Genomic DNA, 23,236 nt, shown 5'->3' with positions numbered 1-23,236 from the left:
GACTGTTGACTGGCTCTAATTGTGGTTACCGGATATGTGACATATTCACCCTATTAGCTACATGGGATCACCATTGCATGTTATATCTTTCATATATCGAACTTGGGTTGTGTTATGACTTCTTTTAAAGACTTCTAGTTGCTATTTCTACTACTTTATGGAGATCTTCATATTCATATTGGTTTATACTTGCTGGGTCGTAGACTCACCATATTTATGTTACAGGTGAGGACGTTTACTAGGAGCATGTGGATGGAGTAGGCGAGGAGGCGAGATGGACGCACGACACTGTCCAGACGTATAGGGGTGCAAAGCATACTCGTTCTATTGTGAGAGGTTCTTCCTTAGTATAGGGAGAGATTTGAGAATTTATTGTTACTTTTTATTAAACTCTTATTGGGATGATGTCATTTACATTGGATAAGATAAATCATTATGATGGTGTTGCACTACGGTTATCTACATAGCAGAGGTCGAGAGGGTTGTTTTAAAAAAAAACTTGAGGGTTGAACACGGGATGTTTCAGTAGCACAAGCCACTGTTCACTGTGCCAAAATCTGGGTTTAATACTAGGGTTTGAACTGGCTATGAACAGTAACTTTGGGTCAGGTCCAAGTGGGGTTTTAGGGATTTGTTGAGAGTATTGAACTTGGGTTGAGTTCAATGGGTTTACTCCTTGAGATGGGTTGGAATCGAATTGAACCCAAGTAGGGTTTTGGGCTTCTTCACTTGGTTGAATGGACCAAGCCTCCCCTTGAATTGGTTTGCTTCCTCTTGAATTCACTTCACTTGAATCATATATCAATTTCAATGTCCTACAAGACCAAATTCAAATTGAGATGAGGAATATATCATGAATTAAGAGAAGAAATACAATTTAGCTCAAAATAATTCTCAATTTGTAAACAATCTAAAATATGTCAACTAACAAATACAATTAGCTTAAAATCACCTAATATCAATTAAAAGAATGTATCAAATAAATGAGTTATCAATTAGCTTTAGTACAAGTCAGAAATTATTAATGAGAGAACTATAGAGATAATCACTTAGCGGGAACACTTATTTAGTAATTATACTATTCAATATATCTAATCTTTTGTTAGCAATCTTATTATATTATATAATAATTGTGATTAAATTCTAAATAGTAATGTTGTGTTAGTGGTTGATAGATGTATAAGATGGCACTAATACATACAAATAAAATTGTTAAACGTTTATGGCCATAACAATGTGGAGATTGGATATGGATATGGCCATAACAATGCAGAGATTGGATATGGATATTATACATCCGAAATGTCATGTGTCCACCGTCTGTACTACAACCTGGGCCCTATTACTTTATATATCTGGTCCTTGTAAAATTTGACTAAATAAGAAACAGTTTTTAATAGGTCCTTTAAAAAGACCACAGAGCATCTTTAATGACACAGTTAACTAATACTATACAAACATTGTAATAATCTGTAGATGAAGGACGTGGAACAAGCATTTAATAAGTGTTGAACCTATTTTCATACAATAATCCATAGAATAGAGTATTCAGATTTCAGGTGGCCACTAGTTGATCTGCACCACATATACTGTTTATTTCACACACCAAATACCGAGCAGTGGGTCTGCACTACACATAAACCACAACACATGAACCACATTGTTTATTTCATACATAGGTAATGCTGATTGACGTTAACTGAGCAGTCAATCCATCTCAAGCATTTTCGGCAGGAGTAAGCTGGGTGCTTTTGACATGAGCGTAAGCAGGAACAGGGCCATCCTCCCGGTAGATAAACAATCCAAAAAATCCACCTACAGTGACTACCCCAGACATTAGCCATAGCATGACAGATAGTGGCAGTGGCATCACCGCTGCCACACGCCATGCAAAGGCAACATTGAGACCAGCAGCAAGGACCCACACTGCCAGCTTCAGCTGCCCCTTCCTCTTCGGTGGGGAATCCGGGCCAAGATTGTCAAACATCTTAAGGCAAGCAAAGAGCAGCAGTAAGTCTGAGTAAATAAATGCCGAGAAGACCAGTGCTGAAGGGTCATGACGTGAGTGATAAGCAGACTCCACAGCATTGACTGTGAGGAAGATAAAGGTGAACAATGGAAGTAAATTGAAGAGCCTGGTTAGCCAGCTGGGACTCCTGCTATCAAGTTGCTTGGATGGAAATTCATTCTTAGGCTTGATCTCCGTTGCTGCTTCAGTATCCATCTGAAATAATAAAATGACAGACAAAGTAGTAATACTGAAAAAACAGAAACAAAATGAATAGTTTCTTGAGCAAATGATGGATACCACCCACTAGATTTGATCCGTCAAAAAACACAAAAGTAGGTGCATTTTAGTGAGAGGAAAGTCTATATAGTAAATTAGGAAGAAATATTTACCAACTGCCGCTTGGAGAGAGATTATTAGAGAAGAAAGGTGTAAAGGTCAAAAACCTTCTTCCAAATATATTTTCTCAAAATAAGAAAATAATGAATTAGATTTGTCTTCTTATTCTCAACTGACCCATTTGTCCCAACCTTTCTTCACTTTTCCCTTCTCGATGTGTTCTACAACAGTGCTGTGTCTCTCTACCACATCTTGAGATTTCACGTTGACAAATAATTATATTTATATTTAGTTATATCTTTTTAGTACAATAATAACTAATCAAACAAGGAGTTATTAGAACAAATTTATAAATGGTCATGTATAATGTTTAAGTCAGAAAAGGAATCAACCTAGTTTAATGAAAATAATTCTCTAAGAAAATACATTTATTTGCACTTAACAAATTCATGGATTTGGTGTTCTCCTCCATCCTGACCAGCTTTAGTTATCAATGTTCATTTCAATCTTTGGTGTGCATAATGGGTGAGGAAGAGGCATTTTTTGTCTATTTGCAACAACAAAAGCTATTTGACAATAATGGTTGCTATAATGCTCAATGCCTACAAAGCATGACAGCAAAATTCATTGCTCAACTAGCTCTATAGAGCCGTTAATTGCTCGTGCAACTTCAGCTACGACACTTACTGGCCATGTTACACTCGATGCAGCACAGAGTTAACCAACAACAATATTGGCAGCAAGAAATTTGCACCTACAATCACCTGGTATCACACAATGGAATGAATAAGGGATTGAGGTCACCAAAGATAGAATAGGCTTCCACTATTTTCAGGGCTTTTATCTCCTCACCCTCCTATTGCTCTTGTAAACACTCGTTTGACAATTTTCTCTAATTTTTATGTCTTTCTCAATTTATTCTTGTTTGTTTAGGTAAAATCCCTCAAAAGAACCATGGTTATCAAAAAAAAAACAATCCCAATCAGGACCTTTATTCTTCCAAGGACCTCTTTTGAAGGCTTGGTTTTCCTAGCTCCTTACCATAATTGAGCAATGCATTGGCTCCATTTCAAATCATATTTAAAACCCTTACTCTCCATGGTGTCTTTACCATAGTTGAGCAATGCATTGGCATTTTTCATTCATGTTCAGTGTCAAATAACATCTTGCACTATTAAACCATTAGAAAACACATTAAATATATTCTCTGAAGGTTTATAAGTGAAAAAAAAAAAGTAGATAACAACTAGAGTCAAGCCTCCATTTTCATAGAAGAGCTTCTTTAGGGTAGAATACCAATCTAAAGCCTGTGGTGTAGGGATGGATACCTCGTGATGAAGACTACAAAACATGTAGGATACAAAGACATTCAATATAACTATCTTGTAGTAATAAATTAGTCCAATGTTTACTATCTAGAATGTAGAATAATTCTAAATAAAATTACAAGAGTCACAGTTGACAAGTCAACACCTCAGAAATTGTTAAGGACCCTCTAACGTCAAACATTAAAGCTATTACAAGTGATTCACTTATAGATGAACATACTCCATATGATATATTTATATTTATGGATAGTAATATATCTATGTACTCTATATTATTCAGATTTGAAAAAGAGTATTCATATCCATGTATGTGAAATACGAGTCTTAGACATGACATTTGGTCAAAATGAGAGCACGAGGATTCATCGAAAAGGCGTAGGGTCTAAAAATTTGTACATTAATATTTGATCAAATATTAGCTAAAGTTAGTTTATATAAAAGGACAGCCTGATACACGAAACTTTTATCAATACGAAGACCCGAAGAAGGGTTTATTGTACACAACCTTACCTTTGCAATAGACTGTTTTTGAGACTCAAACCCGTGACCTCCGGGTCACACAACAACAACTTTACCGTTGCATCAAGGCTCCCCTTCTAAAGTTAGTTTATATATTGCTAAGAAATTTTGGAAGAAAAAATATGTTATTAATTTTATTCATCTCATGTGGCAAAAGGTGAAATCTAATTTTTTTTTGTTTTTTTATTCATCTCATACGTATATAGAGAGAGTATCTAGACTTAATCAAATCCCTACAATCAAGATAAATCATATCCCTACAATTAAGATAAATCATATCTCTATATTTCCTATTTTTATTTTTATAATCTATAACATTCCCCCTCAAGCTGGAGGGGCATAAAGATTAATCATACCCAGATTTGTTACAAAGATAATCAACTCGAACCACTTTTAATGTTTTTGTAAAAATATCTCTCACATATTTTTTCCTTGTTGAATTTTTTCACAAACAAAATGCCCGTCAATTTCAATATAATTAGTTCGATGGAATACGCGATTGAAAGAAACATGTAGAGTTGCTTGATTATCACACCACAATTTGGTTACTACTGAAGTTTTAAGACATACTTTCTTGATACATCCACTCTATCTCACACACCACATTTGTAGCTCTATATTATGATTTCGTTCTCGAATGTGAGACAATTCCATAAAACTAGATTTCTCACAACAAAAATACAATAACCAGATGTGAATCATTGATCATCCTTAGATCCTACCAAGTCAACATCTAGAAAATACTCAATCTTAGTATGGTCATGATTGCTATACGAGATACCTCGTCCAAGTGACATTTTCAAATAGCACAAAATATGTTGTACAACTGTCCAATGATTAACTATTGGATAAGCCATATATACTGACTCACAAAACTTACTGAATATGCAATATTTGGATAAGACATAATGAGATAATCTAACTTTCCAACCAATCTTCTATACCTCTTAGGATTCTTAAATAATTCACCATCTTTTGTAAATCTTTTGTGAGTTGTAGATTAGGAGTCATTGGAGTACTACATGGTTTAGCCTCTAATTTTCCCATATTTGACAATAAGTCAAGTACATACTTCCACTAAAATAAAAAAATTCCTTTCTTACTTCTCCTCAATATCCAGGAAGTATTTTAAAATTCCTAAATCCTTTGTGTGAACTGATTGTGAAGAAAAGATTTAAGAGACGAAATACCTACAACATCACTCCCGGTGTTAACAATATCATCCACATATACAACGAATAAGATGATGCACTTCTCAATTGCTAACTAAATTTGTCAAACTAGGCATGGGGACGTTGTTTCAAACCATTTAAGGATTTATAAAAATGACAAAGTTTCCCATTCTCCCCTTGAGCAATAAAGCTTAGCAATTGCTCCATATAAACTTCTTCCCGAAAGGTTTAGTGTTTAGGGCCACTTCATAAGTTTAGGCATAGCCTTTAGCAACAAAATGACCTTTCAGTTGAGCAAAAGATCCATTAGGATTGACTTTAACTATAAATACCCATTTGCATCCAATTGTCTCTTCTTTGAAGGTAATTACAATACTTATTAAGATTAGTAGAGCAACAATACCCTTTTTGAATCCAAGAAAAACACACTTTAAAAATTTTGGATCAAATTTTGTCACCCAAGGACGACTATCCAAACAAAGCAGGTACAACCAAATGTTCTAGGTTCAATAGAAATACTAACTTATTTGGAAATAGAATGCGTTAAGGAGTTTCACCATGAAGAACAGACGATGACATGCGATTAATTAGAAAGCAAGCTGTGGAAACTACATCTGTCCAAAACCATTTAGGAAACCTGCATTTTAAATACTAAAGATTATGTAGTTTCAAGGTGTCTATTCTTCTTCACGGATCACTTCCAAAGGAAACTTGGCACATTATTGGACTGATCTGCATTCCCTCATTCATGTATTTCGTTTGGGCGATTCATCCATACTAATTAACATGATCAAGATGTCTTCCTACAGTACAAGAAATCAAGGCAACGCTATTTGATATAGGGGATCAACGGGCGCCTGACTCATACGATTATGGGTCAAAGTTTTTTAAACAAGATTGGGATACGATTGGTGGGGATGTTTCTATTGCCATTTTGGAGTTCTTTAAGAATGGTAAACTGCTCAGAAGATGGAATCACACTTTGATATCACTTGTCCCAAAGTCCACACCTGCAAGCAAAGTGTCGGATTATCGGTTAATCTCTTGCTATACGGTTTTCTATAAGGTTATCTCTAAACTTTTGGCATACCGACTGTCTGACACATTAGATCACATGCTACATGAGTCATAGGCAGTATTTGTGCAAGGCCGACTCATCACAGATAATATCCACTTGCCAGGAGCTCTTTCGAAGATACATCAAGAAACACATCTCTGCCTCCAGAAGGCGTTTGATTCAGTGCACTGGATTTCTTATTGGACTGAATTTTCCTGAGTGGTTTATAGCATGGATTATGGAATGTGTGACAACTACCTTATTCTCATTTTCATCAATGCTGGAACGTTTAGGCATTTCAGGGGCAGAGGACTACGATAGAGACCCACTATCGCCCTACTTATTTGGTATCAGTGTTGAGTTCTTTGGGAGGCAAATATAGCAGTGTACAATCAGAGTAGGCTTTAGGTTGCACCCACGGCGTGTCCACCTCAGATTGACTCACTTGGCTTATGCAAATGATCTATACTCCTTTTCAGTAGGGATGATGCACTGTCAGTTGGCACACTGTTGATGTGCGTGGATTATGCATGTTTCTAGGCATTATTTGTCACATATTTACTTGCATTTCATGAGCATGATCTACACTAACGCACCCTATTTCATTATAATATCGGCACTTTTACTCTTTTGCTTCGGAAATATGATTTTTTTTCCGTATTTTGATTGACACGATACTTTTTGGAGAAAAATGGAGCTTATTAGATGTTGGAGAGAGCTTAGAGAGAAAGAAGCCAAAGGCACGACCGTGTCTTATTCAGCCAAGACATGGTCGTGCCTCAAGAGCACGATTGTGTCTCTCAAGGAGTCCCAGCCAGCCTCACGATTCGATTGTGCCTTGCTCACAGTGAGTTTCACGATCCGACCATCCCTTGCTCACAGAGTCCCATAGTTCGGCCGTACCCTCTTCACAAACATTTTCATGCCAAGGTCGTGCTTCATAGGCACGACCATGTGGTGTCAAGAGGGGCCCGTATGGAGGTCTATAAAAGGGGTGGAATATCCCCTTTAGAGGAGAGAGAGAGTTTTCCCTTCAAGAGAACCCACAAGGTCAACATCCGAGGCAAATTTCGATGATTCGTCTAGCATCCGAGGTAGCTTTCACCAATTCGTCCATCATCATAGCAAGGATTTCAACCGGAAACATTGGCAGCATCTCACTAAGCTTTATCGTCTCCTTTCTTCTAGATTTGAGTTGGAAATTATTTTTTTCTATGTCTTATGGTTGTATTTTCATTGCTATGGAGTAAATTCTCCGGATTCTAAAATATAGAGAATAATTATGATGTGATGTTGATGTATTAACTATGGATTTGCCAATTTCCTTGTTCTATGATATGTTTGTATCTTTTTCTTGTTTGATTAAATATGTGTGATGAATGATTAATTGTATGTGTTGTTTGATTCAATGGATGTGAAGGATTGGTCACCATGAAAGGGAGATGCTTTAGATTGTATGACTGGGGCCCTTAGTAATAGAGGAAATCTTTTTAATCGGACTTTCTAGAGTATCACCTTGAAATAGAGATCAATTCTCTATAAGGGATTAGCTAATTATAATTTAATGATTTTTAATTTAATGTTAGGAAGTAACTTGTGTAATCTAGATTGTATGGCTAGGAGCCTTCATTTGACAGAGGGTAAACACTGACTTTCTATGTTATCTCTTTACTTAATAACATTGAAATTTAATGGGGTAAACACTCCGGTGTAACCATCACGGGTCCATACAGATAATTTGATTAGAATCCCTACAAGAGCATAAAAATGGAGGTAAGGAGATAAATAATTCATAGAGCATCATCAACTATCATCATGATGAAACCGAAATCCTAGAATCTTTCTCAAATCAATTCTTACTTCTGCAATCATCTTCTCATTGGATTTCTCTCTCTTACATTCTTTCTCTCAAACTTTCACACAACCTTTAATTATCTAGATTACTTACTTAGCGAACTTAACAAGTGTTTAATCAACAGTCCATTCGATATTTTATTACTTGATGGACATAATCATGTAATTACAATTAGATAATAAATCTTTTGTGTCGTTGCTGGAAACTATTTTCGATTATTATTAGTTAACAGACAATTTAGTTACTCTAGACTTCTTTCTTTTTACTAATAAAATTCTGCATTTAGTACTTGTGAATAGTTTTGCAATTCAATTTTCTTTCTCATAAAATTCTACATTTTCTTAATTACAATAACTCTAATTTGGAATTTTATTTGAAAAGAGATTTGAATTTGTTTTCTTGCATGCGAAGGGCTAATATGGCAGGAAATCTTTAGTCAGTCGATCCTAAGATTGACAGAACATTAGGAAGAAGAAGAAATATGTAAATACATTAGAAGAAGAGTAAATACAAATCTAGCAAGCAAACCTTTGAAGGATTATGCAACACTATATGCAAGGGGCTTAAGGTCTAGCTCACCAGACCTACTATTGAGACCAACAATTTTGAACTCAAACCTGCTATTATTTCTATAGTGCAACAAAACCATTTTGAGGAGGACCCATTCAAGACCCCAACCAACACTTGGAAATATTCTATGAGATTTGTGGAACAATGAAAATGAATGGTATTTGAGGTTGTCAGAATGATGTTATTTGATTTTTCACTGAGGGATAGAGCTAAATCTTGGCTCAATTCATTTCCTACTAACAATATTACTACTTAGAAACAATGTGAGCAAAGATTCTTGGAAAAATTTTATCTACCAAGCAAGACTACCCATATGCAAAATCTTATTACAAGCTTTATATAAAAGGATAGAGAATTTTTGTACGAAGCTTGGGATAAATTAAAGAGAATGCTTAGACTGTGACCTCACCATGGACTTGATAAATAGCTTGTCATCCATATCTTTTATAATGGAATTAATTATGTGAAATCTTATTACAAGCTTTATATAAAAGGATGGAGAATCTTTGTACGAAGCTTGGGATAAATTAAGAGAATACTTAAACTGTGACCTCACCATGGACTTGATAAATAGCTTGTCATCCATATCTTTTATAATGGAATTAATTATTAAATAAAGGCGTCCTTAGATTCCGCAGCAGGCGGACCTTTAATGAATAAAGGACTTGATGAAACTGAGATCATTGAAAATGTGACACTTAATCATCATTAATGGGCATCAGAGCAAAGCAACCAATCAAGATTATCAAAAAATATGATGTGGGCACCTTGGATTTAATTTCTACAAAAATGGATGCCTTTACAAAGAAGTTTGATTTGATGAATGTGAATCATACGATGATTACAAGTTGCGAAATTTGTGGTGATACAGAACTAAGGAAGCTCACCAATTAGAAGCAAATTACTACACACAATTGGATCAAATTGAACAAGCGGACGCTATTGACAACTTCAACTCAAGACCCAACAATCCTTACTCCAGACCTTATAACCTCGGATGAAGAAATTACCCAGATTTTTCTTACCGCAACAACCAAGATAAAGTAAGATAATCTTCTGGATTTAAACAAAATTCACAACCCTCAAGATTAGAGAAAATTCTTGAAGAGATGCAAGCCACTAAATTAAAGATGAAGACTGAGATCAAGCAACTTAATGGAAGAATGGACAATGTTGAGAAACTTTTAAAAGTGTTTGATAATCAAATGACACAAGTGGCTAACTCATCCTCAAGATCTCTAGGGGCATTTACGGGAAAGCCCGAATCAAATCCTATTGAGCATTGCAATATAGTTGAGCTAAGGACTTTGAGTGATCCTTAAGTGACTGCGAAGAACAAAGGGATTGAAAATATTCCAATTGGAGAGCCTATTCCTACCTCTCCAAAAATTCCTATCATTTTAGGATGATCTTTGATTTATTTGCTATCAAAAGTTTGTGTTGTAGGTTGGAAGGACTCCAACCAGAAAAGAAAAAGTATCAACTTGACGATCGACTGTCGGATGTAGCACCAAGTTGGGTGATTCAAGAAAAGAAACCCAAATAAAAAAAGACAAATATATCATTCTGGCAAGCGCTTGAACGAAGGGCAAGAAATTTCACCTTGCCATGGTGGAGGGGAATACAACCCCTTTAAGGCAAAGGTTCCCGCTGAGCCAAGTTAGCAGTCGAGTTCGCGACCTTAAACGACAGCTTCTTGGGAGACAACCCAAGGGTTTACTTTCTTATTTTAATTTATGTTTTCAATTTCTTCCTTTTGATTTTTATTTGAGTCTTCTTTTTGCATGTTTTCAAGTTTGCAAACCTATACGACCGTCGTACTTACCACATGCGTGGAAGGGATTTGAAGAAAACTTAAAGGTAGGTCGTGCCCAAAAGGCACGGTTGTGCCTCATCAACGCCAGGGACAGAATGCTCCACGGCAAGGCCATGTCTTTTGACACGATCGTGCCTTGCCCACAAAAGGTTTCACGGCAGGGTCATGCCTCTCAGGCACGATCATGCCACTTTTTAAAGGAACTTTGACCTCACGCATAGTAAGTATCACGACATGGTAGTGTCAAAAGACACCGCTGTGCCAATCCTGGATCAAGACAGGAGGCATCCACTGTATGACTATGTTCTTTTTATCACAGGCGTGTCATTGAAAAAAAAGTGAGCCACAATAAGTTTCACAGTCTGGCCATGTCATTTGACACGGCTGTGTGGCATGAATCCAAGGGTTTAAAACCCTAGAGTTGAGGCCGTGTTTAATTCCACACGACCGTGCCTCCTCACAACTCGCCCCTCTTTTATTTCTTCTTTCCCCTTTATATCTTTCAAAGACCTTCTCTCATCTCCCTTCTTTCACCTCCATCTTCTCATTCTCATTCTCATCCAAAGTTCTCATCCCTACTCTCTTCTCTTCTTAAGGGACCCTCTCCTTTCCCTTTTTCTCTTATTTATCCCCGTACACCTAAAAAAACCAATTTGAGCTTTTCTTCTATATCAATAAGATGTTGAAGCATCTTAAGAAAGGTGGTGGCTCACGCAAAGATGGTGCATCCAAAGTCAAGGGCAAAGAAAAGTCTACGATTAAGGAAAAGCAAAGGGCACGCGACAAAGGTAATAAAAATCTTTATGGAATTATTTTTCGATGAGCAAAAATCTCGTTTAAATTCCTTGGTTAACCATCCTATTATCTACACTAAATATTTAGATTATAACACTTTGGATGTTTTGGGTCTCAAGAACAATGTTGAATGGTTGATTAATAGGATAGGATATAAAAGTCTCATGGATATGAATTACCCAACATATCCTAGAATTGTCTTAGAACTTTTAAGCTCTATCAATTTTCAAGATATTTTTAGGATAGGAAAGATTTCATTCCGCTTGCTTAATGATAATTACAAGTGAACACTTGATGACTTTAATTCTTATTTTGAATTACCATATAGTGCAAAACGAATAATTCCTAATAATTTCAATAGTATATATATATGTGTGGGATTTACTTAGTGGTGATGCTATGTTTAAATCCTCTGTTTCTAAGGCTGCTTCCATTATTAATCCTGTTTCCTTGTACCTGTTTCCATTGTTAATCCTGTTTCCTTGTACCTTCATCAAGTTCTAAGGCATACAATATTTAGACGGTGATAATAAAGGAGTCATGCATAAGATTGTCTATGGGCTATGCTTGAGGAAGTTAATATCGATGCAGGATTTCATTTTATTAAACACTTAGTAAAACTAGGGAGATTCTCTTCCCCTAATCCTATCATTCTGGGAGGATTGCTCACTCATATTGCTATTGTCCTTGGCTGTGTTTAAAGGGTTTTGAAGTAGTGGATGGTGCACCCCTTGGATTGATATCAACTCATGTTTAGTAATACGCATCATCCGAAGAGATGGTAATGGATATGGCTTAATTAGAAAGGATAACTACCCTTTGCATTTGTCAAACTACGATTTAACTACCATTCATGTCAAGAAAAATTGATTAATGAAGAATACCAATCAACACCTGTTCCCTCTCTAGTAGAGCCTTCTAGTTGGGTTTCTTTAAGTGGCCATGCTGCCTTCACTTTCGAGTCTGCTAGACATTCATCAGCTTTTGCCACTTCTTCTATAGGCTCTCAGTTTGACTTTTTTGAATTACGCTCCACCTTAGATATCTTCAGTTTGATCATACTATGCATACATATCTTTTAAAGCGTCAACATATTATGTCAGATGAGTTTCAATGTATGCGGCGACACTTTAGGAGGGAGGAATTATTTAAGTCCGACATTGATTTCATTCACCTTTAAGAGAAAGAACGGGAGAAACAGGAGTATAATTGGCGTTTAATGCAATTAACTTGTATTGAAATCGATACTATGTATAAATACCACCAACACATGCACAAAACGAAGTATTAGTTTCTTGACCTTCCTGGGTTTCTGTGATTTTCTTTCGTCCCCACCTTTTAATTTTCTTTTCATTGAGGACAATGAAGCGTTCAAGTCTGAGAAGTTTGTACATATATACATACGCTTGTTTCATGCAGTTTGTTTTGATTTGGTTATATTTCTTTTGTGGCATATTTAGTTACATCAGTCATCCTATCATTGTTGGTTTGTCCTTATTACAAAAATGCTAACACGCTTGTTCTAAATTTTCATGTTGTTGTGATTTATAATGCTAGTATGTCTATTCATATATTTTTTCCTATTCATACTAGCATGCAGTGAGTAATATTTTTACTATAAGAGTTTGAATGTTAACCTAATTTAAGGATTTTTTTTTCACACTATGCTTGACTTTGATGGTAGATAATTTTAAAAATAATCATGATTTATAAACCGAACTAGTACTTGTGCTTCTAAGGGGACCTCTCAACTATATTTTGGTTACAAGATAAACTCAGATCACGTAAACTCATTTGAAAAAATCAAAATCCATATATTTGTCCTAGTGCTACATTTTTAAGCAACCCAAAAAAACAAAAGGATTTGTTCATGTGTTGCAATTTGCAAGCACTTAGCGAAAATAATAATAATAATAATAGATAAAAAAATAATTATCGTTAGTGGAAACTAACAAATTACCCATTTGAAATAGAGTTAAGTTACTTAGGAAATAACTGTTACAAAATCCACCTTGTGTAGACTTTAAAAGGATGATCTATACATGTGGTAGGTAAGTATATATCGCCGTAGACATAAGGAACACGGTTAGATGACGACTTAACTAGGCTTAGAAATTGACACTTGAAAAAGTTAGGTCACTCATTACACTTAGCACGTTGAACTTATACTTAGGTCATACTCAAACAATTTTTGTATCATGCTCATCAATGCAATTATATGATAGGATTAGACTAATTCACTAAGAATTATGATGCACCATTTCGCCACATGAATCTAAATTGTAGATTTTTAATTAAGAACAAATAAAGATTCAAATCTAGGAGTATGATGTGTGTGGATTATGCATCTTTCTAAGCATTGTTTGTCGCACATTTACTTGCATTTCATTATCATGATCTACATTATCGCACCCTATTTTATTATGATATCAACACTTTTACTCTTTTGGTTCGGAGATTTGCTCTTTTCTTATTTTGATTGATAGAATTTTTTTTTTAAAAAAATAAAGCTTATTGGACATTGGAGCGAGCTTGGAGAGAAAGAAGCTAAGACATGGCCGTGCCTCAAAAGCACGACCGTGTCTTATTCAGCAAGGACATGGTCATGCCTCCTCAAGGTCAAGGGCATGACCATTTCTCTCAAGGAGTCCCAGCCAGCCTCATGATTCTGTCATACCTGTAAGGCATGGTCATGCCTTACAGTAAGTTCCACGGTCACAGACATTTTCACACCACAATTATTCTTTGCATGGTCGTGTGGGTTTAAGTGTTGGTACATGTTGCACTAATAATCTGGTTTTGATGTATAACAGATAGATTAAAGTTAGATGTAATGTTTGTCTAACCTTTTCTACTAAGTGTGCAGAAGTTGACTGGTCTGAAGGACCTGACACCAGGCTGAAATCTAGCTTGGTCTGCTGGCCTGATAGCTGGTGGAAAGTCCAGATAGGTCCGCGGGGCCTGATATCTGGCGGGAAATCTGGTTGGATCCACGAGACCTGACAACCAGTCGAAGTCCAGTTGGGTTAGCGGACCTGACAACTGGCGGAAAGACCTGGTGGGTCAGGGGCAAGTTAAGTGACTACAGTTGGTAAGTGAAGGTAAACAAGTGGAGGAGAGATCAAGTGAGGACGCGTTCTCCGTTGAGGGAACTGTAAGCGTCGATCCAACTTAGGTCCATTTAGGAAGCCTAAGTTGAGATCTTGACTAGATCCTGATCTCGAGGAGACAAGATTGAATTACTACCCTATCTGCCATGTTATGCTAACTCTGTTTTGCAAGGTAGATATAATTTTTATTGCTCGGACTAACCTTTCCTTGCAGGGAGAAGGCTACTGAAGAAAAGGAATCCGAGCGCCCGGAGCTGGTCCGGGAGCTCGGAGTTGGTCCGGGTGCCCGGAGCAGGTCGCAGGCGCCCAAGTGACCCAGGTGCTCGGAATCGGCCCAGGTGCCCGGACCCGAAAAATCATCCACAAGCTGACGTGGAGCGCGTCGATTGACCAAGCCACGTAGTCTAGGCGCCCGGAGGGATTCCAAGCGCCAGAATAGACCTATTTAAAGGCCTTCGACCTGGAGCTTCAGAATAACAACTACGACAAGTTTTTCTCTTGCTCAGTGCTCCGAAAAAACTCCTGCGACGTTGTGAAGCTCCTCCGATAACCGACGACCAAGACATTCCCATTTTGTTATTGTTGGTAACTTTTATTTCCAGTTCTTGTACTTAACTCCTATAAACTTTTTGCGAACTGTTAGTGGATTGCCCAACGATAACACTCGACGAGCGCGGGCCTTGGAGTAAGAATCATTAAAGGCTCCGAACAAAGTAAAACTCGGTTTGTTAGCATTGGTTTATTTTTCTTCCGCTGTGTACTTCGATTTAATTCGCTCTCGATTTTTTACGATCACTATTCACCTCTCCTCTGGCTTTGTTTCCAATTCTACAAGTGGTATCAGAGCGGGTACCACTCTGAATTGGTGCAACCACTAATAAGGTAAAGGGGTAATTTTTTTCTCTTTCGGATTTTGAGCTTTTTCTGTATAGTCCAAACTGATATAATTATCTTTTTGGATAAATTTTTTTCGTTGCAAACAACTCTGAATTGGTGCAACACCAATCGAGTCTTAATTTTTTTTTCTTCTTCTCCCACACTACTAATCCAAGACCTAGTCTTGGGATTTTTTTTGCTTTTTCCTCTTTTGTGTGCAAGGTTCATGGCCCAAAACGAGGGATACTCTACCGTACGTCCTCCCCTCTTTAACGGTGATGACTTTCCATATTGGAAGAAATGGATGGAAGTGTACTAATGTGCGTAAATATTATGATCGTTTATGCATGTTTTAACACACATTCACTTGCTTTATGCGTATCTATTCTTTGCATGATCGTCTCCTTTATCATATACTCATCATAAATACTCTTTTGTTCGGAGATCTGCTCTTTGTTTGGTTTTGTGTTGACAGAGACAACTTTCGAAGCAAAAACAGTGATTGTCAACGCACCGGAACGAGGCAGAGAACACGGTCGTGCAACCTCGCACGGTCGTGTGGCCAAACAGAGGAAGAACAGTGCACGACCGTGCAACTCTTGCACGGTCGTGCGGCCAAACAGAGGTGAATCCTTGCATGGCCATGCAAACCTGCACGCTCGTGCCCCCCACGACCAGCAGCCAAGCCATACACGGTCGTGCGATCCTGCACGGCCGTGTCTCAGGAGCAGTGCCCCAGATCCACACGGTCGTGCCAATTGGCACGACCGTGCAGCGTGGCCAGAGGCAAAAGAAGGCACAACCATGCCACATCTGCACGGTCGTGCCGTGGCGCCGTGCCCTAGCCTATAAAAAGGGTTCTAACCCTTCTCCTCGGGGAGGTAGCGAGCCGTTAAAGGGAGAATTGTCTTGGTGCCGTTCCACGCCGTCCAGGACCTCCGTCCAACGATCCTTCATCACCACATCAACTCCAGAAACAAAGGATTGGATCCGAAGATCACTCGTTGTCGTTGGATAAACATCCTTTCTCTTTATCTCTTCTTGTTTGAGGATTGTATGATTGATTACATTATGTCTTTGGATTTTTCTCCGACGTCTATGGAGTAGATTCCTTGTTCTAGGATTAGGGAATAGTTGTGGATTGATTTTGTTGTAAGACTCATATTTATGTCTTTATTCATTGGATGATTTCGCTTGCTTTGTTTCAACTACTATGCATGAGACTTGTTGCTAGATTTCCATATCGTATTAATTGATTGTGTAGGAATTGCTAACCTCGTAGAGAGAGTATCCTAGATCGTATACCCGAGGGGCCCTAGTGACAGGGGTAACCCGTTCACGGACATCTAGGGTATTTCCTTGAAAGGAGAGGCAACTTCTCCACAAGGAAGTAAGAGACTAAACCAAACCCTTATTTCTATCCTTAATGACACCAATTAGAGTTGCGTTCTTGTGATCTACTGAGGCGCCCTAGTGACAGGGGTTAACCGTAACAAGATTTCACATGAATCTTCTCTATTTAACGCTTAAGGATGGTTGCTTTAGCTTTCGGCGAATGCATGATGACGGACAATGAGTAAAGGATAGAACGTGATACATCAATACCACCACAATGAAACCGAACTCCTAGAACTCTTCATAAACCAAGTTAATTACTCTCTCTTTACTAATTCTCGTTTCCGCTTCCCAATATCTTGTCTTTAGATAACTTACAACCATCGATAATTTAGCTAATCCTAAGTGAACCATTGCTAGTGTTTATAACCAGTCATCGTGGGATCGATAATTTCCTCCAGCGAGCAATAAGTAGTATATTTGTCCTGCACGAGCGAAACTAAAGGTGCAGACTGGAGCATTAACCCTAGGAGGAGAGCCGTGCTTCCATGGGTTTAGTCGACACTAACTGAAACGGGGTCGAGCTAAAGACCTAAAACAAGCGCTTCTTGGGAGACAACCCAAGGGTTTTTTATTTTAGTTCATCCGTTTATCGTTTTATTTCTCTAGTAAGTTCAGTCGAGTACTGTTATTATTTCTTTATTTTTGGGTATTCGCTTTCAGGATGTGCATAGCCTCCACGAGCTGGTCGTGAGCGTTTTATGGGCGTGGAGGCATCAGAGGCGCCAAAACGGCGAAAGGCGAGTCACTGTGCGCTTAAGGTTGTCGGTCGTGTGATCCCACACGGCCGTGCGAAGCCAACAGAGGACAAAGGCTATTGGCCGTGTAATCAAGGCAAAGAGGAAGAAGGCACGGGCCGTGCCAACCGGCACGACCGTGCGATTTTGGCCAAGGGGAGAAAGGGGACCGTGCCAATTGGCACGACCATGCAGAAACCCTACTTACCCGACCGTGTCTATAAGACACGGCCGTGCTCCTACCTGTGTGTGCCACCCACCCCTTTAAAAAGCACTAATTCCCATCTCCTTTTCTCCCAAAAGTTTTCTCCTCCCTACTACACCTCATCAAACCCCAATCCCTACCTCTAAAGTTCATCTTTACTTAGATCTACATCTAGATCTAACACTTCTTCAGGCCACAAATCCAGAAAGAGAGAAGCAACTCCCCTATTTTTCTTCCTTCTCCTCCTCTTCCATCCTCAAGATCCATCTCCACCTACAAGAAATTCCTTAAAGTTCACTTTGTACATCATGTCGCAAATCTTGAAGAGATTTCGTCGAGGAAGCGGTGGATCTGGCGAAGGAGATGCCGGGAGGCAACAAAGGCAAAGGGAAGACTTCTTCTTCAAAAGGCAAAGGAAAAAGGGTGGCGCGCGACGAAGGTAATGAAAACGAGTTTAATATTATTTTTAGAAATCATGAACATAAAGCTAGATATGATATCCTTGTCGCTAGAAGAATTATATGCACTAGATATATGGATCCCACTACTTTAGATATGCTAGGAATTAGGGATGACGTAGATTGGATGATTAGTTCTTTACACTGACATGATATTATGTACGCTCATTCATTGACTTACCCCCGCCTAGTTCTTGAATTTTTGAGCTCAATTGATATTAAATTTTTGTCTGAGGATGACTACGTAGGAGTCATAGCTTTTAGATTGATGAATAAAGAAGTTCGGTGGACGTTTAGTGATTTTAATAATTGTTTTGGTTTACCTACTGATGATGCACGTAGATTTGATGATGAGATTAAATGAAATGAATTTTGGACGTCAATAACCGGATCAGAGAACCCTTACGAACCCTCTAGAGCTAAGGTATCCCACGTGCAAAACCCGACCTTTAGATACCTTCACCGAGTAATGAGCAAAACGATCTTTGGTCGAAGAGAGAGTAATGGGATGGTTAGAAAGGTAGAGCTTTATTCTCTTTGGGCGATGTTGAATAAAGTGGATTTTGATTCCGGATTTCATTTCTTACAAAATTTGTTGAGGGCAGTTAAAGCATCTTCGGAGATGATAGTATTTGGTGGATTGATCACCCAAATAACATTCAATCTGGGATGTGAGCTTGATGGATTAGAGGTCATTCATGGTAATGATAAGATCGACATCGATTCTTATCTTGCAATGAAGATGATTTGTCGGGATGAGAATCGGTTCGCCTTCCTTAGGAACAATGATTTTCCATTATCCCTTCCTTGCTCCGAGTGCACTTCAGTTCACAACCCCACGAATTGAGTGATTATTGGCTTAAACCCCGAAACTGTTCCCTCCATTATAGAAGATACCGAGTACCACCAAGAGCTCTCGTCATTAGGATTCCCGCAACCTTCCGGATATCCGGAACCTCCTAGGTACTCTCTTGCCTATGGTACGGGACCTTCTAGATTTGATTTTTCTGACTTCCGTGTTTCCTTAGACTCCCTTCATGAGAAGCAAAATACCCAACAACAATTGTTGGAGGGTCGTTTCAAGTTATCTGATGACCAGTTTAGAGAGGTACAAGATCATTTTCAGTTTACTAGGGATTTCCATAGTCAAGTGTCAGGATTCGTTCAGGACTATGAGGTTGACCAGGAAAGAATGAGGAATTTTATGGATGATATGGATATTACTAGACAACAAGTAGATGCCCTTTATCAATATCATCAACACATTGGCCATCTTCCTGGTATGCCTAGATTTCCCTTCGGCACACATCGGGGGCCCCCTTATCCCCCACCCCCGCCACCGTATTGATTTCATCGGGACGATGAAAAGTTTAAGTCTGGAGGGTGTTGTGTCTGCACAACTTGAGTCGAATTTTTCTTTTCTTTCTGTATTTTTTATTAGTGTGCTTTGTTTATTCGCATTTTATTAGTTTCATATTTCTACTTGCATCTCATTTGCACTTTCCTACTTGTAATTCTTCATCGTTTTTTTTTGAAAAAAAATATAAAAAAATAGTTTTGAGGCATATTTGAGAACATCAAACCTTCTACTTTTTCTACTAACTTGTCCGATAGCAAAATGACTAGCATTTTCTTAGTTCATGTGTTATCAAGATAGTGTTAGTATGTTTGGTGTATCTCCTTTCTCTATCTTTAGTAGCATGAAATAAGCTTAGTATTGTACGAAGTTTGGTATAAGTCTTGGCCTAACCTTAAAGATCTTATTTTCACTACACTTAAGTACTTAAACTTGAATAGTAGAAATATTTTTGAAATAGTTATGATTCATCCAAATTGTTTAGTACTGTTATTCTCATGGTGATTTCTTATTTACATTTTGATTACTGGATGACCTCGGATCATAGAAGCTCATTTGGAAAAATCTAAATCCCAACATATGCATCTCACATTTGTGATTAGTGTTATACCTCTATAGCACAAAAAAAAATTAATAAGGGATAAAAAACAGTTGTCGTGAGTGGAAACTAACAATTTACCCCTTTGAGACAAAGTTAGATTACTGGGGAAATAAATGTTATGTTTCTCTTGATTTCGAGTAGTATCCTTTGAGACCTTGTGTAATTTAAGGAAAACGAACCAAGTGTATGGCAGGTAAATGCCTATCACCGAGAGTATTAGGAACTCAATTGTATGACGACTTAACTATAACAGAGAATTGAAACTTGAAGAGTTTGAGTTACTTATTGCACCGAGCAAAAAGAACTTATGCTTAGGTCATACTTAGGTTACTCCACAATCGTGCTTATTAATGAAACTAGTTGATAGAGTTAGACGAATGCATTAGAGATTATGAAACACTGCATAAACTCATGAACATAGCTTGCAGCGTTTTGCTTGAGGACAAGCAAAGGTTCAAGCCTAGGGGTGTGATGTGCGTAAATATTATAATCGTTTATGCATATTTTAACGCACATTCACTTGCTTTATGCGTATACATTCTTTGCATGATCATGTCTTTTATCATATACTTATCTTAAATACTCTTTTGTTCGGAGATCTGCTCTTTGTTTGATTTTGTGTTGACAGGGACAACTTTCGAAACAAAAACAGTGATTGTCGACGCATCAGAACGAGGCAGAGAACACGGTCGTGCAACCTCGCACGATCGTGTGGAAGAACAGTGCACGACCGTGCAACTCTTACACGGTCGTGCGGCTAAACAGAGATGCATCCGTGCATGGCCATGCAAACCGGCACGGCCGTGCCCCCCACGACCAGCAGCCAAGCCATACACGGTCATGCGATCCTGCACGACCGTGTCTCAGGAGCAGTGCCCCAGATCCACACGACCGTGCCAATTGGCACGGCCGTGCAGCGTGACCAAAGGTAAAAGAAGGCACAGCCGTGCCACATCTACACGACCATGTCGTGGCGTCGTACCCTAGCCTATAAAAAGGGTTCTAACCCTTCTCCTCAGGGAGGAAGCGAGCCGTTAAAGGGAGAATTGCCTTGGTGTCGTTCCACGCCGTCTAGGACCTCCGTCCAGCGATCCTTCATCACCACATCAACTCCGGAAGCAAAGAATTAGATCCGAAGATCGCTCGTCGTCGTTGGATAAGCATCCTTTCTCTTTCTCTCTTCTTGTTTGAGGATTGTATACTTGATTACATTATGTCTTCGGATTTTTCTCCGGCGTCTATGGAGTAGATTCCTTGTTCTAGGATTAGGGAGTAGTTGTGGATTGATTTTGATGTAAGACTCATATTTATGCCTTTATTCATTGGATGATTTCGCTTGCTTTGTTTCAACTACTACGCATGAGACTTGTTGCTAGATTTCCATACCGTATTAATTGATTGTGTAGGAATTGCTAACCTCGTAGAGAGAGTATCCTAGATCGTATACCCGAGGGGCCCTACTGACAGGAGTAACCCATTCACGGACATGTAGAATATTTCCTTGAAAAGAGAGGCAACTTCTCCACAAGGAAGTAACAGACCAAACCAAACCCTTATTTCTATCCTTAATGACACCAATTAGAGTTGCGTTCTTGTGATCTACCGAAACGCCCTAGTGACAGGGGTAACCGTAACAGGATTTCACAGGGATCTTCTCTATTTAGCGCTTAAGTATGGTTGCTTTAGCTTTCGGCGAATGCATGATGACGGACAATGAGTAAAGGATAGAACGTGATACATCAATACTACCACAATGAAATCGAACTCCTAGAACTCTTCATAAACCAAGTTAATTACTCTCTCTTCACTAGTTCTCGTTTCCACTTCCCAATCTCTTTTTTTTAGATAACTTACAATCATCGGTAGTTTAGCTAATCCTAAGTGAACCATTGCTAGTGCTTATAACCAGTTCTCGTGGGATCGATAATCTTTTACTGACGACGAATCCGTGCACTTGCGGAATCGTAACATGTACCTGAAAACCGACTTCGACGTTCAACGTCACCAAAGGATACAAGGCGCCCGTCGACAACACCGGAATTCCAATGGAGTCGGAAAATTGGAATCCGAAAATGAAGAAGGCTCAGATCAACTTCAAAGCTCTCAACACAACCAGTGCGAGCTAACGAAGGAAGAACTGAACCGCGTCAGTTCACATGAAAACGCGAAGGGACAAACTCATAGAACTGCACAAGGGAACCAACGATACAAAGGTAACAAAAAAGGATCTGTTTTTAAATAAACTATTTAACATAAAATTATAGGAAGGAGAATCTGCAAGTCAACTACATGCGAGGATAAAGGACATCCTTAACGGACTTCACACAATCGACCACCAGATGGAGAACCGCGATCTTATAAGGTACGCACTAAACGTATTTCCTCAAGATGCACTGTGGGCATGCATCATAGATGCTTACAAAATTTCGAGGAATTTATCTAAATTAAAACTAGATAAGTTATTTTGTGAACTTGAACTCCATGAAGAGACTAACTCAAAGCAAGTCGAGAAAAGTATTGCTCTTTTTGTAAGTCCCTCCAAAGAAGCTAAACACAAGCACAAACCAGAGCCAGAATTTGAATCTGACTCGGAAGACGTAGAAGAACAACTCGTGAACATAGTCAGAAAAATGTTCACAAGAAAGAAGAACAATTTCACGAAGAAGGACTTACAAAAGGTGATTAAAGCAAGTGACTTGAAGGCAAAGATCACATGCTACGGGTGCAACGAGAAAGGACACTACAAGAACGAGTGTCCGAAGATGAAAGACGACAAACCCAAACTAACCAAAAAGAAAAAGGCATGGATGTTGATCAGAAGCATCACTATTACCTCGCATTGATGGCAACGGAACCGGAATCAGAAAGCGAGTTCGAGGACTAATCAAGCCACGAGTCCGCACTCGTTTCCGAAGGTTCGAACAAGATATCCTCCATCTTAACCTCCAAATTTTTTAAAATAATTGCATGTTTAAACAAAAAATTAATTAAATATGAAAAACAAAATAAATCACTTCTTGAGAAAAATCAACGCCTCA

General features: G+C 38.4%; 1 protein-coding gene and 2 non-coding genes across 3 annotated transcripts in view; all 3 read right to left on the bottom strand.

Annotated features, from left to right (window-relative positions):
- Window positions 1-1,471: 1,471 nt before the first annotated feature.
- LOC122025739 overlaps window positions 1,472-23,236 on the bottom strand; it is a 50,495-nt gene continuing 28,730 nt past the window's right edge. Inside the window, exon 2 of the mRNA XM_042584608.1 lies at window positions 1,472-2,224. Within this exon, the coding sequence (XP_042440542.1) occupies window positions 1,718-2,224 (507 nt within the window). The 3' untranslated portion in view covers window positions 1,472-1,717. The remainder of the gene's footprint in view (window positions 2,225-23,236) is intronic.
- Window positions 9,160-9,265, bottom strand: LOC122039334. The gene has a single exon (XR_006128174.1). It is a non-coding gene; the product is annotated as a small nucleolar RNA R71 (small nucleolar RNA).
- Window positions 9,307-9,412, bottom strand: LOC122039240. Its single transcript, XR_006128109.1, has one exon. It is a non-coding gene; the product is annotated as a small nucleolar RNA R71 (small nucleolar RNA).

This window comes from Zingiber officinale, chromosome 1A (genome assembly GCF_018446385.1).
Source record: "Zingiber officinale cultivar Zhangliang chromosome 1A, Zo_v1.1, whole genome shotgun sequence".
In the NCBI taxonomy this organism is placed as follows: domain Eukaryota; kingdom Viridiplantae; phylum Streptophyta; class Magnoliopsida; order Zingiberales; family Zingiberaceae; genus Zingiber; species Zingiber officinale.
Note: the sequence above shows the minus strand (reverse complement) of the source record. Positions and strands in the feature narration are given on the sequence as shown.